The sequence below is a fragment of the Streptopelia decaocto genome (genome assembly GCF_964273445.1).
Source record: "Streptopelia decaocto genome assembly, chromosome: 5".
NCBI lineage: Eukaryota > Metazoa > Chordata > Aves > Columbiformes > Columbidae > Streptopelia > Streptopelia decaocto.
Genome location: NC_138659.1, coordinates 69,835,058 through 69,860,221, shown reverse-complemented (window position 1 = coordinate 69,860,221; position 25,164 = coordinate 69,835,058). Strand labels below are relative to the sequence as shown.

At 41.0% G+C, this 25,164-nt stretch overlaps 1 protein-coding gene across 1 annotated transcript in view; it reads right to left on the bottom strand.

Annotated features, from left to right (window-relative positions):
- DOCK1 (dedicator of cytokinesis 1) overlaps nucleotides 1-25,164 on the bottom strand; it is a 273,982-nt gene that overhangs the window by 233,729 nt on the left and 15,089 nt on the right. The window contains exons 2-12 of the mRNA XM_082054440.1: nucleotides 18,637-18,720; nucleotides 15,073-15,113; nucleotides 13,440-13,495; nucleotides 11,864-11,960; nucleotides 8,320-8,468; nucleotides 5,032-5,167; nucleotides 3,950-4,107; nucleotides 3,495-3,576; nucleotides 2,957-3,092; nucleotides 2,632-2,704; nucleotides 360-439 (exon numbers count right to left, since the gene is read on the bottom strand). Of these exons, the coding sequence (XP_081910566.1) occupies nucleotides 360-439; nucleotides 2,632-2,704; nucleotides 2,957-3,092; nucleotides 3,495-3,576; nucleotides 3,950-4,107; nucleotides 5,032-5,167; nucleotides 8,320-8,468; nucleotides 11,864-11,960; nucleotides 13,440-13,495; nucleotides 15,073-15,113; nucleotides 18,637-18,720 (1,092 nt within the window). The remainder of the gene's footprint in view (nucleotides 1-359; nucleotides 440-2,631; nucleotides 2,705-2,956; nucleotides 3,093-3,494; nucleotides 3,577-3,949; nucleotides 4,108-5,031; nucleotides 5,168-8,319; nucleotides 8,469-11,863; nucleotides 11,961-13,439; nucleotides 13,496-15,072; nucleotides 15,114-18,636; nucleotides 18,721-25,164) is intronic.

Sequence of the window (25,164 nt, the reverse complement as noted above, 5' to 3'; positions counted from 1 at the left end):
AGGAAGAGAATATTCCGTCCTTCAGCACAAGGAGGGTAAAGTCCACAGCTCAAGGGCACGAGATCTGACTCCCTGAGTCACCGTTTCCACTACAGAAATACAAAGGTGTCCAAGTGACGGACAGCACAGGGAAAGGACAAACAACCTGTGGATGTAACGCTGCAGGGGAACAGCAGAATAAACCCTCAAGGACGGGGAAGTGGGGGAACAAATCCTGTAAACACATTTTCCATTAGCAAACAGCGGCGAGCGAGGTAATATTATGCACCCTTGATTCCAAAATTAAAGCAATCACATGTTGCAAATGAGGCGACCGAGCAGTTTTAGGCAGAGCGGTGCGTATAAAGAACAGTACGTACCCTGACCCTTGTGGTTAACTTCTTTAGCAGCAATCACTTTGTTTATAACAGTCTGAAGGAAATCATTCTCCCCTGCCACCCTGGGTGAAAAACGGGATGATATGTTCAGCTGCTTGTGTCGAATGGCGTCATCCAACGCTAGCCTGGAGGATGCACATGACGACCAACACCAGGAGACAAAGGGTCACAGAAAACCAGAAGTCACAGCAACAAGGGAACACACAAGATCATTTCGTAGTTGTGACAAAGAGTATTTATTAGTCAACGCAAGACAAAAGACAGGAGAGGTAAGGAGAAAGACAGAGGAAGATCATTAATCAGCAGAACGCTGATGTACCGCAGAGAAGCGCGGCACACGTGCCTTGTCACTTCTCCCATCGGGGACACGCATGCAGAGGCCCCGGTGACACTTTGTGAGGACGGGAAGATCGTCTCTCACCCAAGAACCCCCTGTGAAGCAGCGAAAACCTACACAGGCAGTGTTCCCTTTAATATATAAATATATACATATATATCAGACTGGCCCCGCGACACCTCCAGGGGCACTTCTGCCATTCTATAGGTTCAGCTGCCTGAAGGAAATGCTACCGTAAATCTCACAGACGTGGCATAGGAGAAAAGCAGATCATCCAAACATTGTTAAATTTGATGAATAAATGAAAAGATGGAAACTATAAATAAACAGCAGCATTAAGTGTCATTTAAGCAATCTTGCCAAGTGCTTTTGACAGCCATTGTGTTGGTGGCTAGTGAATGAATACAAACAAACAAAGATATGAAAACAGAATTGCGTGTGGTACAACAGAAGCAAAGTATGGAATGACAAGAAAAATGTGGCTCATATATACAGCCTAAGTCTACGTTGGAGATAATGACACCGCTATTTATCGTGTGTTTTCATATTATTCGCATTCTTTGCAATATACTTTTTTTTTCAGAAGAAAGTTTTCATTTAGCACAGAAAAAAAAAAAAATCACATTGTACATCTTTTCAAAAAGCTGATTTATATATACAGAAAAAAATAAATCAGTGTTAATGGAGCAGAAAACTAGATGTTCCATTAGCACCCACTTTGATACACAAAGATTCATTTTCATTGCATACTTCCGCATTCACTAAAATATAAACTCGCTATTGTTTACCAGACAATAAACATATCATGAATGTGCTCTTCCCTAAAAAACCCTGTTTTCCTTGACAAATGGAATTGTACTTGTGATTTCCACTTTACACCCTCTCCACCGCTTCAGCAACACAAACTAAACCATTCTGGACATGAGGCTCCCTATAGATCCCGCAGCCTTTGCCAGCCCCTCATCAGCCCTGCACCTCCAGACCATAAGGCCTTCCTCAATTAGGCCAATTTCCCAAAAGCAAGGTAATTTAGAATTACATTATTTCAATATTTCAGTATATATATATATTATTAAAAACCATCTGAATACCCATTAGTATATTAATCAAGGAATTAAGCTAAGAGAATAACGTTTTGCCTTTTTGAGCAGATGGCAATCTAACATTTCACACAATGGGAAAGCTAAGCATTCATATTTTATGCACATTTCACTGTCTCTTCTGCCTTTCCCCACTTCATGGAATAAAAACAAAACCATGAACTATGGATGGAACACATTCTCTTTTGTTAATAAGCTTTTACTTCTAGAAGCACTTTCTCTGCATGTATCTACATACTCACAAAAATTCAGGCTATTAAACCCATATAATCTTAATACGATTTTGTGGCTTGAAGTCAAAACTGATTGTTGATAACACATTAAATTCATGTATGTCTGTACTTTAAAAGGACACCAACTCCAGCTGAATTATGAGAATATATTGCAGGAGGTATATCAAGCCATCCTTCAAATGCTCGGCTTTTGTTTATACCGCAATTACTGTGGCACCTACTATGAAATTATACCTGCTACCAATAAAAAGGTAAACGTTCTCATTTAAAATCTCACCCAAGTCACCTGCAGTGGATGTTGGTAACGCTGCTGGTCTCGATCAGTCTCGGGCAGAGCTAAACCAGCAATGTATTGATTTTAAGACCTTCACCTCTTACACGTTATCACCCTGAGGGGCTATCGCTATTACACCTAATGGGAAATTACCAAGAAATATTAATAATTACTACTAAAGGTAAAATATCCTACTGAAATAAACTGATCTCAGAATATCTACAGAACACTTGTTCCAACCAGAAGTTTAAATATTTTTTTATCTTAATTCTGTCACTTCTGCTTACTCTTTAAACTATTCCCTACTTACGGTTGAAATGGTATGAAGTGCTGTTTGTCCTCATCGTCAACTTTCCCGTTAATGATGTCAGTAACATCCATTACTGCAAACAAAACCAAAGTGTATGGAATTAAGCGATCGCCACAGGCAGAGGGTGCTGAGGGAACCCCCTGGGGGACTGGAAGCAGCAGTAACTCAGGAGGATGGAGTTACCAACTAAATTCTACAACACAGCAATCGCTCTGATTAAATTTGGGACAATTCTGAGTTTATACAAGCCCAGGGAAGTTTCACACCCTCAACTTTCTATGCAAAAATACAATGCGATCCAGACGGACATAGCGCAGAGAGTTACCTGCCACTCCGAAAGGTCGCCGCAGCCCAGACGTCAGTTTTCTGGTGTTGTTGTCCCTCAGCTCCATCCTGCCCACTCGCACGATCTGACACACAAAACTGATTTTCTCTCTTTTCAGGTCTTTGCTGCCCAGGTCCTAGAAATAGTAGTTTCTTCAGATTACTTTATTTGAATTTCAAGTTCCTTTTTAGTAGGCAGAAGGTTTGCTGCTCAGAATTTGCCTTCACCTCTAACACCAGGGCAAAATGTTCTAGCAGTAAAGGGGTTTCTTAACTTGACTTCTATGTAAACTAACTGCTTAGGAGGCCAAATCATTTCTGGCAAGTTAAAACTTCAAAGAGCAACTCTGTTCTTAGCCAGGTGTTGAGAACATTGAGCAGTCACTTATGAGAAACATCTCACGTGATCCTTCCCCAGGATCATCACCTGCAGAGGTAACTCCACACTGTTCACACACAGATCATCCCATTCCTCATTCACAAGCTATGAAACAAGTGCTTTAAAGTTTCCCAGGCGAACTGAGCGCACACACACTTACGGTGAACACTGCTCGGAGGTTGTGCAATCTGTCGATGTCTTTAGGGAGCCCACAGCTCGACCATCGCACCAAGTAGTTTTCACTGAAAATAAAAAAAACACATAATATTTAGAGGACTTTTTGTTTAAATAGCTTCTTTTGACATCACAAGATAAAATCAACTGCAGAATTTACCGAAGACTTGCTAAGCGAGGGCACGCGGCTTCGCAGGTGCGTTCACGTCCCATCAGAGCTCAGTTTTTGGGGAACCACAGGCACAGCGTGACCCCAAAACCTGCCCATGGTGAAGGGACCTGCCTGATGCTCTGTAGAACGTGATGACAAAGTGCTGCTTTCCCAAATGACCCTCTCCTACGCCCTTCCCAGAAATGTGACTTTCATAAACCCGCTCATCCTGCCTCGCTGCTATGACTGAGCAAGCACAGATTAGGGAACACACTCAGGAGTACACTCACCTGATAAACTTTGATTCCAGTGGATCATACAGAGACATCAGCACTTCAGCATCTTCTCCTATTTTACAGACTACATTTTTTAAATTTACAAATAATGCAAATGAAGGGGTGGCAGCAAACTTGGCTTGGCGGTTGATGTCGATATTCTGTTTCTGAGACTGTAATTCAAGAACAGAAGAAACTTAACTTAGCAAACACCTAACCACTATAAAACCTTCCCAAAACTTCTCAGACAGAAGAAGAGGGGTTTTCTGTTGAGTGTCTACCCCAGGATGTATTTTCTGGATCTGTCTTGAATATACCTAACCAAAAAAAGAGAGGAAGTTTGTGTTTTTGTACGGAGTGCCCAGAAAGACAGAGAAAACAGTGATATTTCCGCAGGTTACCCACCCCTTGGATTTATGCACCCAGGACAACAAGAAACTGGCTGAGGCAGTGACAAAGAAACAACTTTGGATGCAAAAATTTAATAGTTTAAATGCTATTTAAACTGGTGTATCTTTACACCACGTTCGGTAAGGGCTGCGTGTGTACAGCCCATTGCAACTCAACGAGACGTAGCAACTCATGAAGTTGCACCAATGCACCCTTGTGCTCCACTACCTGCTGCTGATGTGGGCCGCATTCCTTACAACAGAAACGTTCTGCCTCTTAATAATAAGGATTTGAATTGCAAAGAAGCAGATTGTTCAAGTCTGAGAACGTCTTTAAGTTTGCTCCTCGTATTTCAAACAAACGTTCAAGATTGGCGTACAGAAATCACGCAAATATAGTGAGGATGTTATTCTACTTCATTCTCAAAAATAAACTCATGACAACCAAATGTACGATCCTGCTACATATGAGTCCCTGATATCAACCTACAAATGTAGCTGACTTATTGATGTACATCTTAACCGTATATTCTACTAAGCCCTTTAAAGGATGAAAAAGACAAACAGCCCAAAACAAACAAGTTCTTACAAAATGTTTAATCCTGCTAACTCTTCATAAACATATTGAATTGTTCATTACCAATGCTAAAAATAAGTCACCTAGTTTACAGCCTTATGTTTCAAAGAGAAAAGCATGTAATATCTTACTTTCTCCTCCTGTAGCCTCTCTTCAACTTGCTTGGAAGCTACTTCGTGTGCTCTGAAAAGGCTGATGGTGCTGGTCTGCTCGGGGTCCAAAATATTGCCATCTTCATCTCTAACAACTAGATCTAAATCAAGAATTCTAAACAAAGAAAAACACGCTTGTGAATTTACAGTGCTCAAATAAATGCTTAAAAATCACCTGACAAGCATTTAACATTAGTCATGCACACCTGACATATGACAGAAAAAGAATATTATTTGATACGTGATAAAACTATTTAAGATGTCATCAACCAGCCCTGGCTGAAGGCGCCTTTTCGCACAGCACAGAAGAAATCAATGTAAATGAAACAGCAGAACAGCTGGGGAAGGAATTTCTTAAACAACTAAATCTGCAGGAGACTTTGTCTCCTCCTCTGATCCAACTGACAGTTTGAACAACCAACCACTACAGTCCCACCACACACAAACTGGCCAGTTCATTTCATCCCACTCCACATTCTCCTCCAGAGCAAGACGTTCACATTTTAGCAAAAACCTATGAGATACAAGAGGACATAAGCTGTTTCTTCTAACTTCTTCCATCACTTCTCGTGACGGAGCTGCTCTAACCTTGGTTTTCAACTATGTTTGATCAACAAGCTCCAATCAAACTGGCAGTATTTGATAAGCCGGGCAGAGGTTCGTGGTTTATCTAAGTCCCCTTTGGACACGATCCAAAAACACCTGAGAAGAACAGGAGCTGTAGCAGAGAAGATGTGTTTCAGGTTCTTAGAGGATCACTCCTCGTCCCCCCCCCACAAGAGGGAAAATTGGAGGTGTTAAAGTCCTGAGCGGGGTCAATACAAAAACCCCTCCAATTAATTGTACTGTATTAATTAAAAGGTGAATGAACATCACTCAAGCAAGCTGACGAGTGCAGCAGTGGCCTATAACGAAACATCTCCAAAGCTCTACTCTGGACTTATTGGAAACTCTCTTAAGCATCCCTGCAACACCAAGCTCCCAGATGAGTTTTCTAGTGAGAAAATGAATTGAAACCAAAAAGAAAAGCAGCCAAAATCATCTCATTGCTCCCCAGTGCTGTTCCCCGGGCAGCAGCCACAGAGGGCAACAAAGACGCTGAAGGGAGTGGAGCATCTCCCGTGTGAGGAAAGGCTGAGGGAGCTGGGGCTCTGGAGCTGGACAAGAGGACACTGAGGGGGGACTCATTCATGGGGATCAATATGGAAAGGGGGAGTGTCAGGAGGATGGAGCCAGGCTCTTCTGGTGACAACCAATGATAGGACAAGGGGCAATGAGTACAAACTGAAACACAGGAGGTGCCACTTAAATATGAGAAGAAACTTCTTCATGGTGAGGGTGGCAGAGCCTGGCCCAGGCTGCCCAGGGGGGTTGTGGAGTCTCCTTCTGTGCAGACATTCCAACCCGCCTGGACACCTTCCTGTGTAACCTCATCTGGGTGTTCCTGCTCCATGGGGGGATTGCACTGGATGAGCTTTCCAGGGCCCTTCCAACCCCTGACATTCTGGGATTCTGTGATCCACGGGCCACTTGTCACCAGCAGCCGAGTCCTTCTGCAGAGGGAACGGGAGCTCCACAATTCAGAGAACAGATTAACCACACAGCCTCCTACGCACCAACAGGACAAGAACGTTTGCACAGACTGTCAAATAAATAGAAGCAAACACTCCTTTGATTTAATTTCTTTGTTTTATCCTTTAGCTTGCAAATGATCCTTAGAAAAAAATGTGATTTTTTTTTCCTAAGTGTCCCAGTTACAGATCTTTGCAAGTGAACGATCAACAAAATTACCTGACCCAATTTCAAAAAAATACAAGTTCATCAGACCGTTTTTACTTCCTCAGTTATTTTGCCAACATCCAGTGAAACTGTTGTATTTATAGAAAAAACTTATTTAAAAATCAGTATTTCACAAAACAGGAATAGTTTGGATATGATTAGACCAGAAAACATTGCTAAAAGGCATCATTAATTCATTCTGTCTGGATACTGAAATCATCATTCATGCTTACTTTAGACAAAAGTGAATGTACGGCTACATTAAAAACATATGGTATCTTTCAGTTGTGATTATTTACTTGGAAGTTCAAATCCACTTCCCTCCTGTCCTCCATAGAGAGTGTTCTGATCACTTAATTAGTCCATGGGAACATTAGGAATATAAAGCACAGCACAAGATGTTCCATTGTATTTGAACGCTCGGCATCTGGAGGTTATTCGGAGTAACTTTAACCAACTCCTGAGACAGATGGCAAAACACAGTGGCCAAACAAACAACATCAACAGCATCTGGTTAATTGTCTACTGAGGTACAACAGTCCGTATCTTGGATTAGAAATGATAATTACTGACTGAATGCAGTTACTGATGATATTTTAATTTCTTTTTTAAATCACAACTTCCGCTGATAAAGCGCGTGAACAGAAACACCACAAATTTGGCAGCTCTGAAGGAATAAAACACAAATAGCTGAAATCTGATGAGTTATTTACATCACAAGGGATTTAAAGACAGAAAACTTTTCCAGTCCCCAGGTGCTACAACGCTGCCTCTCAGTCTTCAAAACACCGCTTCGAGTAATTTCCTGATTGAAGAGCAAGACGTGATTTCTCATTTTCAATCAAAACATAAAGCCATAACTGTACACACAACTTGTAACCTAAAAAATATTGTAAAGATTTTGCTTAAATCCAGACCTCTTTGGGGGTTTTTTGGTAAATATTTCCTTCACAATTTCCATTCTCTTCTGTTAAATAGATACTTTCTTTTATTAAATCTGTCTGTTAATCTTCTGGTACAAGCTGGCTACCATGTAAGTAGAGGAACAATGAGCTAAATGATGCTTAGGAGCCAAATCCTTCAACATCACATCACCACTTGGTGACCTTAGGGCACGGGCAGCTGGTCTGCTGAGAAGGCAACAACTGTTTATGCTGCGGAAGCGAGTAGAGTTTAAATTCTATTTCAAATGGATGCAATACTTGCACTTTTCGATTGACGTTAAAAATTACAGCTTCATACCTGTATCAAATTGATTAGGTCATGAAGTGAGTGATTCCACTTTACATATGATAATTTGTACTATACTTTAAAAGATACTATATCAACTTTTTCATCTTGCTGTAACAGGACTGTTAATATACTACTGTTACATCTCCATAAACACAGGAATAAAAGAATCCTGCCAGGAGTCCCTGATAGCTCACGTGCATTACACGAGCTGACTTGGTTTAAAGCACAGACACTTGGAAAATATCATTCACAAACCTGTTGCCATAATCAATTTTGGCAGTCACTTTCTTCTTCAGTTCTTTGAGCTCATCTTGGGGAAGGGTCCCAGACAATATTTGAGATCTCCACTCAATAAGGTCGTATATCATGTGGCGTACGCTGCGAAACATTTCTCTGTTGTCTTGCTGTTTGGAGGAAAAGAAGTGGGTAGAAGTTAGTTTACAAGTCTACTGAGCATCTTTTAAATACATATAATAGATTGCAATTACAAAATATGAATGCAAAAGACTAAGAGTCTACAAATAGCTTCAAAACGGGAGTCTGACTTTCTATAGCACAGAATATTGAATATAAAGAGTCTTACGCTCTGCTTTAGGTATCTAAGTAAGTGTAAATGCTTGTGTTTATGTTACCTTAAAACCCAGGTCATATTCAGAACGGGCATTTAAGGGAAAGACACCCCTTTCTTGGTTCACAGAGTAACTTCACTCAATGACCCTCTACACTGAGTAGAACAGGACTAAAATGAGCACATTTTAGCAGTAAAAGGCTCTAGTTCTGCAATTCTCCATCTGCAACACATCAGAGAATCCTTCCCCCGCCCCAGTTAAACCTTCAGAATAACACTTCAAGAATTCCTCAGTGTGCAAAGCCAAGCACATCAGTATCTTAAGAGACCACATGTAACATCTAAAGGAAGGTAAAAAAAAAAAAATCAGGGAAGCACTAAGCCCTACAGGAAGTTCATTGTTTATAGAGGCTGGAACTATGGATATTATCAGTGCCAGTAGCATATGCAAACTTTACCTGACAACATGCAGCTAGGTTAGGACTCTGGAAGATAAAGTTCCAGACTTAAAACACAAGAAACCTCTTTTCTGAAGCGTTTTCTATAGAAATGCCCATACACACACGCATTCGGAGAGAACACAATAATAAATCTTAACTTCATCCACAAAACAGAATTTGCCATGTTCGTTTAAACTGTGGACAGTGCATATACACAACAACTTTAGCACAAACAAACAAGACGACGCAAAACTAAAGCTGCAGAACAACCACCTTTCTGGTTTTATTGTGAAATATAACATCAAGACCATGAAAACGCAGAGGCCCTAAATACTTCGTTCTCACTCAGGAGTTGTCTCTCTTACTGTCTTCATAACCCTCAAGATCTCAAAAGGAATATATCTTCCTAAACACGCCACATCTATGAATTATACAGGCCACATGTAGCTGCCTTTCATTTAGACTACACCTAGGCCCTATATGGCTGTGAACAACAGGAATAATAATTTATATATAGTGGAAAATTTTATTTTAAAGATGAGAAACTGCAGAAGGTGAAGGAAAATAATTTGACTCAAACACTCAGGGAAAAAAAATACCTAACTGTGTATCTTAAAGACTTCAAGCCTGTTCAGATTATCAAAAAGCTGACTTGATTATAGTGTGAGAACCTTCACAGAGAGAAAATACCCGTTATTAAAAGCTCTTTAATGCAGCAGAGAAAGACACAACAGGCACGTACGGTTGGAAGCTAAATACAGACAAACCCAAACGGGAAAGGGATTCATAATTTTCGATGCTGCAGGTAATCAAACTACTGAGATGTAGAATGTTCCATGTCCTCTGCCACCAGCAAATCAAAACTGAAAACCTATTCAATATTCAAACACAAATTACAAACTGAACAAAGGCATAAATGTGGTCATTTTAAGAGTTTTGATACACAAGATGTGGACAACATGGTGTATCTCTATAGTCTGGCAACTCCAATGCACCAACGCTCTTTTTGGCAGTTGACCCCATGCAATTAAACTAACGGATATCCTTGAGATACAAACTCTAAACCAACTCATTAAGTGATGTATCTGCTCAGAGTGAAGGTGTCCCAAGGACTGGAACTCTTTCTGCTACAGGACAGAGGCCACGGAGCATCACACTTGTAAAGCGCCACAGTATTATTTGTTCATGTGTCTTCATGGAAGCAAATGCATGACAAATGAGGCGTTCAACACCAATGGTTAGAACAAGTGATTCCCGCACCAGGAGAATTTCGTAATCTCCTAAAAGTTACTGCTACAAAGAGCACACACAAGTCTTGGTAAGAAAACTTCTCTTGCTGTTCCTCCATTCTTATTGCACATGCACCACAAACAAGTCCTGTGTGGTTCTACAAGTGGTATTTCTCTAACGTTAAGCAATATCAGATTTCACACTCAGGCCAATGCCCCCCAAAAGAAGACTTGAGGGTGAAACTGCAATCGTCACTGTTCTCAGCAGCACACGGCAGCGGCACCGAGGGCAAAGCTGTTCTCAGTGCCCTCTCCAGAGGCGTACAATCATTTCAGTTGGAAGAGACCCTCAGGATCATCGAGTCCAACCATAACCCAACTCCAGCACTAAACCATGTCCCTAAGAACCTTATCTATACGCCCTTTAAACCCCTCCAGGGATGGTGACTCCACCACTGCCCTGGGCAGCCTGTTCCAGTGCTTCACAACCTTTTCCATGAATAATTTTTTCCTAATATCCAATCTAAACCTCCCCTGGCACAACTTGGGACCATTTCCTCTCATTCTGTCACCTGCTACTTGGGAGAAGAGACTAACACCCTCCATTCTACGAGGTTGTAGGATCTTCCAGGTAGCTGTTCTGCCTGTCCTCAACACATGGACTCTTTAGTATTACATCACATTAAAGCTCTCTCTTTAACATACAAACTGCTTCTCTTCATATGAAATATTATCCTTCACCTCATCTACTGCAACACTACATCACTTCCAGCATACTCTATTTTTAATCTTCGTTTTCATGGGTGTGATTAAAAACCACATTAGTCAACACAAGCATCTTCATTCCCAGTTATTGTCTTCATTACACAGTTTGCATTTGTAGTTTCATGGCTGTCGTATCTTTCTATTATCCCATCTGAGAGACTATCAATGCAAATGCTTTGCACTGTACATTTCTAAGAACACATTCTTATGTGCTTAAACCGAACCACATGAAAATAATCAGGCGTGTAACTTAAGGTCAGGATAAAATGGGAAAAATCAAACTCAAGTACAAGAATACTGAGATGTAAGAGGCCTACACTGATGATTTTTCAAAGGTTTAAGTTTATACCCACAAACTTGATATCAAATATTCAATTTTTTCATAACATAGACCAACAGGCTTAAGAACCGCCCTGGAAACCATTTTCTTCATTTCTTTAATACAATTCTACATCAGATTTTTTCCAAATCTGTATACATCTTAAAAATTCAATGTATTCTGTAATAGTATGCCATGAAATAATAATAATTGCTCAACAAATAATAATAATTGCTCAACAAATTATTGCTACATCACGGTAACACTCTAAAAACCTGATTCTGCACAAGACAGAGTAGTTGAGAAAATATTCAAAAGACACGCTACTGAGATTTGTGCCTTAACACAGAAGACACTAAATAGATTTTCCTTCCCAATTCTCACTGTACCTTTCAAGGCATCACTCTCTTCATAAACCATATACTATATATCATATACCACTATATACCACTATACCATATCCTAAGCTGATACTTACAACATACAATTGCCGCCATATTATGGACCATTCCCGCAGCGTTGTGGTGACCTCCTGAATCAAAGGGAGCTCGTTGGGTATCACTGTCTCATGTTGCCTGAAGAGAAAAGAGAGTTGTCATTAAGCAGTAGTTTTGGGAAGGATGGCAGAATCGCTACAAAGGAACTGCTTCTTCCAATAATGACAGGGTTGAAGAGAACATCATTTTTTATAAAATTTGTGAGTTAAAAAATGATGTATTATCAGCTACAGAAGTGGTGAGCACCAGTACAACCATGAGACATAAATGGTACTTCGGTGGGCTGGAATTATGCTCCTGAGCTCACACTTGTCCCCCTAATTCTTTATTTCTAAACTCACAAGATAAGGATATCAATACACACCTCACCACACCATTTGTTATTGAGACACTGATTTCACACTAAGCAACCAAGACGAAAGCCAAATGCGCGCAACCAACAATGCCGTGGTGCTAATGCGCAACTGTTCCTCAAAATATTGCCCTTGCAAGGAAAAATTAAGCGTGCAAGTCATTACCATTAAGTTTCTGTATGACTCGCTTTAAAATTACGTGCCACAAAAGTAAGAAACAACAGCAAGGTCTTTTAATATTTCAGAAGTAGGGTACTTAATGGCAGTTTTATAATCAGCAAGAAAGATGTCATTATGCAGCAATCTCATGATTAGTAGTTTTATCATTTACATATTTAACAGTGTATAAAAATAAATCTGGTACAAAGGAAGAAAATATTTCAACCCCGTTTCACTCAGTTTCATTCCTGGCTAATTATTTATTAATTTCCTTTCACCTTTTTTCCCTGGGATTTGGTTGGGTTTTTTTTCCCTGGTTTTAACTAAATTTTTGTTGGGAACTTTTAATTGCACGTGTGGCAAATCTGATTTAATATATAGAGATCTGAATTTTAACAACTGTTTAATAACAAAAAGCAGCCCAAACTAGTTAGTGTAACATGTCAGGGAAGGGAGCAGGAGAATCACAAAATGAACAATTCCACAGAAATTTCTCGGTAAGGCAGAAAATGACACCTGGATAATGGCTTTTGGCCAAGAGTCCAGTCTACAACATTTACAGATGAGGGAATTTAAGAAACTACTTAAATTTCGTGTGCATAAACAAAAGGTATCTCGTATCAAAGACCTCTTCAAACATACCAGGCAGATGCCATAAGATTCAAGGGCTGGAAGATAAAATAAGCTGGAAAAACTGAATTTAGAACTAAAGCAGGGGGTGCAGGAGGCTGATCTAGGTAATTATTGAGAGAGTAATAAAAGCGATAAAGAAAAACGGTAAATTATTAATTCTCCTGAAACAGATTAATACAGAGAAGGTTCTGCTTTAGCTCAACTCCATGATAACGCAGCTAAGGGCAATACCAGCCAGAAGCGCCTTCAAACTTGAGCTGAGTTACCAATTTAAAAGATTTTTAAAAAGAAACACACATACTTTCATCATTAGCCACTCAACTAACCGGAAACAAGTGTTAATTAGCTGCTAATACACCAAAATTATATTGGTACAAACAGGAAAACAACTTTTCATTATCTTTAGACTTACCCTTTGCCTTCAACTGTTGCTTCCTTAAGATGTATATAGGAGGCAGGAAATATGCCCTTTGAGAGGGAAGAAGAAATATTTTAAATAACCAGTCACACATAACATATCATATCTATTACCTAAAAATATGCCAAGACACACTCGGGTTTGCAGAGCTACTGACACTCTCTTGAGCATCAGAATAATTGTGTTGCTGTGTTGTGGGGTTTTTTTTAAAGTATGTTTAAATTCTGCATCGCATGTCCTTTCAAAAGGTGTTATTGTAACCTTAGCAAATACAGACTAAGTGTTTTCAAACCTGTCTTCACCATATTGAAGAAATTCTCTTTTCTCCAATGTTTCCAGGCTTCCCATTAAAATAAACACTGTGTGAGAACAGTAATTATATGGGGCTGCCTTGCTGCAAAATAAATGGGCAAATACAGACCACAGACCACAACCAGCAGTACACAAACTATATATAATGCAGTGTCTTCTCCCAACAACCTATCGTCAGTGCTACAAGCCAAAAACCTCCTCCACACACACTATTGCCAAACACCAGGACTGCTTTTCCAAAAAAATAAGTTCTAAATTAATCTCTAGATTTCAAAGATACAATAATACTTTCCAAATAGTGTAAGCTCGTTTAAAAAATTAATGTAAGTCAAGCGGAGAAAAATCAGTTTCCTCCACCTGCCCCTTTGAGGTGGTTGTTCAGCTTTCTTATCTGGGAACACACAAAAAAGAACTTATAAAGTTATAGAAACCGGGGGGTTCTTCTAGTTCAAGTAAAACATAAAATTAAAAGAAATCGCTACATTGAGCAGACAATGCAGCAACACGTGGAATTCATTTAAGGCAAGAAGAGTACGCAATGGATTCGCAGGCTGTACGAGGCGTGTTTGCAAAACATGGCTCATCAGAAATGGAGTGTATTTCCAGAAAAAGAAAATATCAAAATAGAATAGAAAAAACACAGGAGAGGCCTGGTTAGGGAACGGGTGGGCCGAACCACACAACTCCACTCTGTATTTTAGACATGCAGACGCAGCTCAAAGTGCACCTCTGCAGGCAAACATCACATTTGCAGTGAAAAAAGAAGCAAAGCCAGAAGTCGTTTAGCTCTGCTTAATTGCTACTATAAAGCACAATGCTCAAAAAAATAAAACACAATGGTACAACCATTATTTGTGCTGCTTTCCCTTGTTTTTATCTCAGAAAGGCTGCTAGAAACAGCACACAAAGCCCAACGACCGGGCACAATTACCCTGCAGAAGATGACTTCCCCTCGTAGAAAACGACTCAAAATCACAATGTGGATCTCCATATCACTTTCCAAGATGCAATTGCATTTTATGAGCAATGTATTATTTAAGAGACAGCGAAGCAGTGTCAGCCCCTGAACAACTCAATGAGAACATAAAGTTCTGAACTCTTTACTGAGGCAAAGGCTCTGGGGCAGCAGTTAGTGCAGAAAACAAGCTGATGCACATCAAGCCATCTGTAGGGACTGTACATACACATAGCCTTAAATTGCAAAAAACACATATGCAACTCAGCTTTTAGGCCTCGCTAAAATAAGTTTAAGTTAACTTGAAAAACTCACATTTACCAGAAATAAAACCAAGCGCTCTGCCCTGGCAACACTTACCTTCTTGGATTTTTTCCGTAGTGTATAACCTCTGTACCAACCTAGGAGGGAAAAGAAAAAGGTTTAAAAGTTCATTAATGGATTAAAAGGTTCATTAATGGCACCTAGCAGCTGTTCCTTCTGAGCTCAACAGCACCTTAGTGTGGTTTCCAGTCCTGTTTCATCCCTGCCAACATTCACACACATACTCCACCTGAAATTAAATTTGCTGCAAAATTAATATCCTGGCTACAAGTCGTCGTCTTGAAAGCTGTGAAAATCAGAGTGACCATGATAAAAACTGATGGAGACGACTACGTGACAAGAGATGGCATTTTACGTGATGCATTTAATTGTCGTTCATTTCATTTCAATCAGGAATTTACCAACATAAACAAAACCAGCTTAAGAGCACTAACTTGACAAAGATGTACTGTTTGACCAGTTCAATTTTAAAACCTATTTAAGTCCCACAAATGCAAGTTTCCGAACGCCAATCAGCTGTTTGTTATCTCAGCAGAGAACAAGAATACTTTGGGATTTACGGTTCACACACTGAAATACAGAAGCAAGGAGCCCTCCAGCCCTAATTCAGCATGAGGCAGCAAACGCCCGGCCTGATGTCGCATGACTGTCCCAGGCAGGTGGCCGTGCCCAGAAAACTGTCCCATTTATTGTGTCCCCAGTTCAGGACACATCTGCAAGCAATCGCCATCACAGCTAAAACAAAACCCTACAAACTATAGTTGTTTTGCCTCGTGGAAGACCCAGGCAGGAAGAAAGTTCAAGGAAGACAACACGTGCTGATAAATTCGTTACCTACACTCTGGGACTAGAAATCATAGAATCATAGACTCAGAATGGCCTGAGCTGGAAGGGACCCACAAGGACCATGGAGTCCAACTCGTGTTGGACACTCCACAGGTCACCCCGTGTGTCTGAGAATGTTGTCCAATCTCTTCTTGAACACTGTCAGGTTGGGGCCGTGACACCTCCTTGGGAGCCTGTTCAGTGTCCAGCACGCTGTGGGTGAAGAACCTTTTCCTCATGTCCAAAGTCTCAGGCACTCATGATTTTTCAGTCTGATCTCCCATAGCAAAAAGTAAAACGATTCATCATCCTCACACTGCACCAGAAGCTCCGTGATCACCTGGGATGGTTGGTGCTGTCTTGTCTTCTTCAGCCTGGTGTCTACAGCCATCACAGTTCTCTTCCCCGCAGCAGCTGCAATGGCCTCTCACCTCACGTTTCCACCACTTCCACAGGAACATCAACAAAAACTGCTGCTGAAACAACCATGCACAGTTTCTGGCTCAGGTGCAAAGAAGGCAAAGCATTTCTGCTAGCGTTCACTCCACTGGCTGACATCTGTGCACAGACACGCGTGGATTTCAGTCCTATTAAAGAACTAAATTCCCCTCAGTTTTATACTAATAAACCAACATTTTGAAGCTCTGGAGTCTAAACTGATAAGCACCATAACTCTGATCAAATGTAATGTACATACTAAAAATCACATAAGTGAAGTACATCTTGGCAATCCATTCCCGTAGATGGTAGCAACACCATATCCTATAGAAACCTGCCTGTCCTTAAAACGGCTCTTCTAGACTACACGAGACTAAGATCTCCCAACTTCTCAGCCTCTTTCATCTACAGAGATAAAATCAACACACCACACCAAAAACAAACACCACGACTACAATATACCTCTTCAAGTCCCATGGACACACACAGGTCTTCAAAACTGCTCCTAACTTAAGAGTTATTGCAGAAAACTATTTCAAAATAGTAACTCTTCCACAGTAGGATGCCCCAAGTTGAACACATAATGCAGCAGATACTACTGAAACAAGCCATTTTTTTTCCCTACAATCCTAAATACAGAGGGAAGGGGCAGACTTTTGAGAAGCTGCATCATAGCAATGCCTTTTTGCCCAGGATCTGACTCTTCAAACTACTTTTCTGCCCTATTTCTTGTATTATTTGGGTGTTTTCTGTGGCACGGCCCAGCGCGGTCCTGGCCCGGGAGCAGCGATGGCGGGAGGTCCCCAGGCACTCACCTGGACCTTGGCACGTATGGTACAAACCCCACCTGGGGCACAACCTACACTAATTTTATGTAGAGGAACTTAGAGATCAAAAAGCTCAAATAATTACCTCATAACGGCAGCTCTGCCGACAACAGAGAGAAGAATTACGACATCTAATTTCCCACCGCAGCAGGTACGTAATGAGTAACCATTATATAAAATGTTTGGAAGAGCGTTAATTTATTTGCATTTCTTTTAACGTGAGTTCATCCCTTGCATTTGAAGCCCAACCACCATGAGAGTGCGCAGGTCTTTATTATTCAAGTCCAGAGGAAAAGTGAATCATCCCCGCTGCCCCACTTAGTTGGCAGCAGTCATCACTTGACGTGGTTTTCCATACCCGACTCAGGATCCAGAGTTTCTCCTGCATTCATTAAATAAATCTATTTATACATAAAAGTACAAAGCTGCACAATATTTAAATTATCCCGCTTCCATTTAAAATTTTTGCATTGTTAGATTTTCATTAAAGCATATAACATCAGATAACAGAAAGATTACTTGGCTTAGAGTCAGACTTGGCATTGCAGCCAAAAGGTGAACTCTGTTAACAAAATGCCAGCCTACGAACAATGAAAAAATTCATTTGTACAGTGATGAGTAGAGCTTGTTACTTTTGTTGAAATTGCATTGTTTGTTTCAGTGAATATAACAATAAAAAAATCCTATTAAGTCAATATCCAAAATAAGTTTATCACACAGATGTATCAAAAGACCGATGTCTAGTGAAACGAACAAATCAATATATTAAAGGAAATCACATTTCCACAAGACAAAAAGTGTTACAATATTTTAAACAAGCACAGTTTAGTTATATGTTACTTATACCTTTCCAAACTGCAGCACACCATAAGATTTCAAGTCAAGGATTTAATGAAACAGCTGTATTTTACTTGGCTCAGTACTCGATCAAGCAGGAGCTGCGAAGAGTTATGACAATTTTCACATTCTGTTGATTATCAAACTCCACATTCAAGTTCCCTTTTACATGGATCAAGGAGGAAAGATTTCGGTACACGTAATGTTTCTACAGATCCGTATCTAAACAAGCAACGCCTCTGAAAAGCCTGGAATCAGTCCACAGCACTGGAACACATGTACACACCTCATAAGTGAAACATAAATAATTTAGGACCCAGGTGACTTTCAAATTCAGATTAAATCTCTTTTAGCAGCAGGCTCTTTTGCATCACCCAAAAAGCATCTATCATTTCTCTAACGCAGGGTAGATGCTACAATCGATCCATACAAATAAAGCTGTGCGAACATCCATCTTCCATAGAAAAGGAAATGGTTATTCACCGGGTATCGACCTCATGCATCTTCATTCACATCCAGCATTAGTTAGTTCTGTGCTCATTACAAATAATGTGTTTTGTCCTTTAGCAAGAAAGTAATTCATCACCTCATAACATGAGAAGATAAAGTCACAAACAGAAAAATAATGCAACTGCAAAAACAACGTTTTCAAATGCAACTTTTGCCAGCTTACCTTCATACGTCTCTAATATGTGCACGGTGTCGCCTATTTGTAAGGAAAGTTCATCCGGGCCCCTCGCATCGTAGTTGTAGAGAGCTGGACAGAGGAAACACTGGTATTAGCACATGCAAGACAACAGAACTTCCAGGCTTTGCTTTTCTCCATATAATTGTTTTTATTACTCACTGTTGCCATTCCAACATCTTTGTAAAGATTTTTGACAAAAAGAAGCCACAAAATTTCATCCAAGTCCTTCAATCCATCAATATTTCCCCTTGTAACAAATCTCCAAAAGCCACAAGCCCACTTTCTAAGTCCCTCACTCCATCTATAATGCTTTGCTTCTTCATATCAATACACTCAATTTCTGTCAATTTTATGCAGTTCTGTAGTGAACTGAACTGTCTTCCACTGTGAGCCCAACACACAGCAAACCTACACAGTGTCTTCAGAAGAGTCAAATCACCACGATGAATATTCAAGAACGATTTCTCAGTCACTTCATTAATTTATTGCATGCATAGTATATTTATAAACAACACTGGACACTTTTATATTCAGCAGGACAGGGTGCTGGGCCACCTTGTCTAGACCGGGCTTGTGCCAAGAAAGGTTGGACCGGATGATCCCTGTGGTCCTTTCCCACCTGGGATTCTACTCGATGATTCTTCCTACATTAATTAAAATAGCTCCAGGGTCACAGATGAGGTACAGCCCTGCTCAGAAATGTCCCAGTGTGACTCTCAGATATTATTACCAGAAGAGAAAGACCTGGATAAGTTACACCTAACTCCCCTTCTTGCAGGAAATCTCAACCTCAAACTTAAAACCTACAGCAAAATGCCAAACGCCACAGAATCCCAGAATGTCAGGGATTGGAAAGGACCTCGAAAGCTCATCAAGTCCAATCCCCCTGCTGGAGCAGGAACACCCAGATGAGGTTACACAGTTATAAAACAATGAGATATCACACCCAGGACCTCGCTTACCTGCCCAATCTTCTCCTATCCCAAGCAGTCCTAACCAGCAGACTAGAGCCGGTATTACACAGGAGAGCAACAACATAAATTACATCTATAAAACCTGGTAAATGGAGAAAAATACTTTCTGGACCTCAAATCTGATAATCGGTTTATCCCCAAGCGCACAAGCAGGAAACATCCAAGCGGGCCCATGAGAAGCTCTAATCCCACCACGAGGATGGGGCACGGTGCCACGACTTCAATTCCAACCTCCAGGAGTTACTATTTGTTGTACCCAAAACTTATCAAATTCCAGTTTACAATGCTAAGAATGACAAATACATCACTGGCTGCCTTGGTCCTTTCCTCTGTGGTAACTCCTCTTGCTTGACAGACTACAGACTTTAAAGTAGTAAATCAATATATCTGAGTGCAAAAAGGAAAAAAAAATTATACAAAAGAGCAATTTGAATGAGAAAATATAGTATACAGTGTAAGATTATAAGTAGAGAGGACACTTCAGAGTAAAAGGAATGAAGGTCAAGTGCATCACAGAGACCAGTAATAACAGCATTTAAATGAAGGCTTTAGAAAGTAATATAGTTCTATTGATATCAAAACAAGCCAAGCTAGCTATTCCTGTTCTAATTCTTTTGTTAACTTTTTAAATACTAGAGAAAGGTAAACTCTCCCCTCTAGGTATCTGGTAGGGATTATTTCAAAGCCATAACTGCTGTCCTGCAGAAGTGGCTTCTGTGAAAAATACATTAACAAAAATTAACATTTCAAACCGCTCTGAGCAGAGGGATGTTGGCAATGGTGAATACACGAGACAGTCTGCTCGACAGCACTCATCAGAAATATTTTCAGTTCAGTTTTTGCACATGCCAGAGCAGACAAAGTCATGCCGTCAATACAAACTCCTCCAAACGTGTGTGGCTGGAGTTCCACACCAAACTCCATCCTTTGGGTATCTACTGCTTTGTACCAGACATCCCACTCAGGAAAAGTCCCCATTAGGACAGATTAATAACAGGCCTGTACTCAATCCACACTTTGGCTAAGAATAAAAGGAAGGATCAAAGGCAGCTATGAATACAAGATGTTAAAATTTATATCCAAGAGCGCTAAGTGGCGTCTGTCGTAACAAGGAGGGTCATATAACAGTAGCTTCGCTGTAATGACCAATTATTTCGACTGAAGATGATAAACAGCCATCAAGTGGTAATTACTGCCCACAACAGCTCCCATCAACCTGAAATGAGTGAGGAGCAATGGCCATGGAGGGAAGATTTCTCTCTAAATATATATATATGTGTGTGAAAAACATGGATACAAACAAAAGAAAACAAAACAAAAATCATCACATTTTTGGCTTGATAGACCATGAATCAACCAAAACAACTAGAAAGTGCATTTCACCCCTGTGATTACAAAATAAGCTTTGAACTACACTGCACACTCCTACGTAAGCTACAACACAGCTCCCTCCCAGGGTACTTTTTAATGCAGAGTGACATCAAAAGAAGTTATGACAGACAAAATGTTTGACTGGAGCAAACAACAAGGCTTTCATTAAAGGAAAAGACAAAATTTGGAGGAATCAAGCATGAAACTGGTATGCTTATATTTTGTCTGATCAACTGTATTCTGAGTCACCGTTTAAAATATTTAAAAGCCTGAAGTATAACTTCCAATTTTTTAATTTTTTTTTTTAACCGAAATCAAGTTTTGCTTCATTTGGAAAATCAAGTTCTCAGCATGAGAGGTTTTCAGCTTGGAGAGCTCCAAGCTAAGTGAAGCATTAGGAATATTTCCATCAGGTAACATCAGCCTCCCTGTCATGCTTGAGCTCAGAACCACAGCCCACTGATTTGGCAATGGAGTTACGTGGACTCCAAACTTAGACAAACCTTTGCTACAATGCAAAAGTGAGAAAGGAATACGGTTACTCAAGCATTTATGACCAAGATCTAGCCAGCAGCAGTTAACCTCATGGTTAACACCAACACAGCATCCCCATGGCTCTTCATCCACGCACAGATTAGGGGTTTTTTCTCTCTAACCACAGACTGGTTGGGGTTGAAGGGACCTCTGGAGATCATCCAGTCCAACCCCCCTGCTCACGCAGGGTCACAGAGCAGATCACACAGGTCGGTCCAGGCGGTTTGAATGTCTCAGAGAAGGAGACTCCACAGCCTCTCTGGGCAGCCTGGGCCAGGCTCTGCCACCTCACAGGAAAGAAGTTTCTCCCCATATTCAGATGGAACCTCCTGTGTTTCAGTCTGTGCCCGTTGCCCCTCACCCTGTCATTGGGCACCACTGAACAGAGTCTGGTCCATTCTCTGACACCCATCCTGGAGATGTTGATCAGCATTGATAAGATCCCTCTCAGCTTTTCTTCTCTGAACAGCCCCAGCTCTCTGTCTCTGCTCATAATTAAGATGCTCCAGACCCCTCAGCATCTTCACAGCCCACTGCTGGACTCCCTCCAGTAATTCCTTGCCCTGGAGAGTCCAACCTGGACACAGAACTCCAGATAATACTCATCTACTGAAGAGGCCCAGCTGAGCTTCTCTGTTGCAACGAAATACTCTCATCCCTTATCATTTAGAAGAATGTCATTAACAATCATTTCCTCCTTAAGGGACACATTTATGATAGAGGCAACTCAAGAGACCATGAAGCAGAGATACCAGAGTCACTGGAGCTCTGGAAGGATGCTGTGTTGTGAGCTACAAACCCACCGTTTTCCGCAGGAGGAACAGAGCAGCGAGCTCAGGCTCCTGCAAACCGCTGCCAACTCCCTGAGCCAGGGCTACAGTCCACACCATACGTAAGTGCCAGCTTCATCAGCCTTAAATGAGCAAGAGAGTCACCTGCAGAAGATCCTCAAGAAGGTTAAGGGGGTAAGATGCTCCCTGAGGCCCCTGGCACAAGCTATGAACCTCCCAGACACCAACATCTGGCCAACATCTGCTACTTCTAAGGTTCGCCTGCAGAAGGGAATGACCACAACATGTTCTCAAAGTTGTGCACAAAGAAATATTATTTTCCAGTTCCAAGCAGCACTATTACTGATTTGATCTAGAGATGTAGGGAGCTATTACATTTACAAAATCGCACATATAAACCACATTTCCGTGACCTTACGTGTACACTTGCACCAGCTTCTGAACAGACCATTTCAGGCACAGTCTTATATCGAACCTGCTTATAAAAGCTGAGGGAAACCCAAGCTGTTCATGATTGGAAAAGCACCCAGTAATTTTAAGGGACATGCTGCTGATGTATAAAGAACATCTGGATTTGGATGATTAATTAATTACTCCAACATTTGGATTTAGTATGGCTGTTAATTAGCCGAGGTGGAGTCAACTGTCATGAATGCTGATGAGCATCCAAACAAATGTCGTCAGTGAACTTTGGGTTTCAGTTCCGAGAACATAACAAGCAGAACAACCAGCCATCCTGAAGCCACCTCTCATTGCCACACCGCAGGACAGAAGGTTTCAATGCCACCAGACAGAAGGTTTCAACACCACCAAAGGTGTTTCTCCTCATCGGTTGTGATTTCAGCCGAGGGACCCTCCGGGTGAAGGTTCTCCCTGCTCCCTTCTCCCAGTGCAACCAAAAGCCACATCTACACGAAAACACTGAAGTGCCAAAAGCAAAGGATTAGCGTGGGCACAGAAAGAGCAATTTTTTTTCAACTCTAGGAGTTGCTAAGGAAAGGAATCTGTGAATAGGGCATTACAGTAATTGCACTAAAAACCCATTTACTGCTCAAGAATACAGAACAAACACCTCTCCTGAACTGCGCTCATTAATCTGCATGCATTAGAGAAATGAGGAATGCAACACTAGAAGAATTAGAGGTCACAAAGGGGAAAAAAAGGAAAACGCAAACAAAGGTAACATCAATACACACTGAAAAAGCTTTTCTCTGTCTGTACAACAGCTGACATATCATAAGATACTATAAAAATGTTAGAGCAATATTCTCTGGAATTACTTTGCATGAAAGGCTGTATTAATGGTTCCACACTCCTAACAGAAAGCAAACTGCACTTAACACCATCAGCTTTGTTTTACACTGCCTTTAAAAAAAAATAATCCCAAAATCATAATCGTGCTTTTTCCATAAAAACAGACAAACCACAGAGGTGAAAGCAATGTTCTCTTGCAAATTTTATACTATTAAAAATAAAAGAAACCTGAAGGTTTTCCTCCTATTTTCTGTACAAGGAAAGAGGGTGCTTTCAGTACTAGGGAGACTCCTTAGTCCTCTGTTACTTACCCAGACAAGTTTCCAGTTTTTACAGCTGAGGCTGAGGAAGAAATAAAAAAAGCAGCGTGCGAGTCAGGAGCTGCACCTCAGATTTGTTAGATTTTTATTGCATGGAGGTATTAACCGAGTCTTCGTGCCTTATTGAAGCCACCTTGTGTTTTGTCATTCCTGCTCTCACCAAGCTTGGTTCTTTCTCAATAAGTTGTGCCATCACCAAACATTCACAAAAGATGCATTTCCTAAAGAAAACAGAAGCCTGAAGAAACTCCTGGACTTGAACAGTTACCACCAAACTTACAAAGAAAACACAGCTCATGGTTCCTCCTCCCCGCTAACGTGCCACATCTTACTGATTAAATCCACGACTTTCATTGTGGGTCTCCCTCCAGCAGGATGAGACTAAATCCAGCAAGTTTAAGAAGACAGTAAGGATTGATTCTCATCTTCCCTTCCAGAAGGGAGACCATTCCCTTCCTCCCTCCTCCACCTGAGCAGCAAACTCCTGAAACACAAACTGGTTCCTCTGGAACCTGTTTTCCCAGGCGAGACCCCACAAACCACACGGGACATCTGTTCAGGGTGGGAGAATCCTGCAGCTGGGCTCTGAAAGCCCTGCAATGACAGCCTGCCCTGCCTCTTCCAAAACGAGGACATGAAGCGCTCAGAACTGGGAAACATACCCAGGAATGAATTCTGCATTTCGAGGAGAACCCCAGCACAGGTGCAGCAAGAGCGAAGGGCCACCCAAGCCTCTATAAACATAACGAGACACGTCAGGTTTTACAACAGATGGCAACACAGGGGAGCGATATGTTTTGCAAGGCATCTGGTGTCTTAGCGGTACCCAACATGAATTAATAAGCTGAGGAAACTACCTAAGTGCAGAGCAATCCCCAAACTTGTGTCACGTTGCCTTCCAGAAGCGTAACCACCCCGCTGCTGAACCCTGCAGGCAGAGCTCACGGAGGACTGAACAAGATACACACTTGTCCCTTCTGCACTAATTGGGAAAAAAAAGAGAAATAAATACATGTTCTGGACCTATCCAAGATTTCCAAGAACCATATTCAGGTTCTTGTTTTCCTCCTCCCCCTTTTAAGCCAGACACTCTATTTTTAGGGAGTTAATGAAGTTAAGATGCCAACTCTCTTAACAGCTTCCTCCCTCTTCCTTGCTACTTAATCTATATTCAGAGTAGCTCACCACTAAGTTAACAGTATAAAGCTAAAACTGGTGTTTAAAAAAACACGTCATTATTGACTATAACAGCATTAATGATGTGCCATA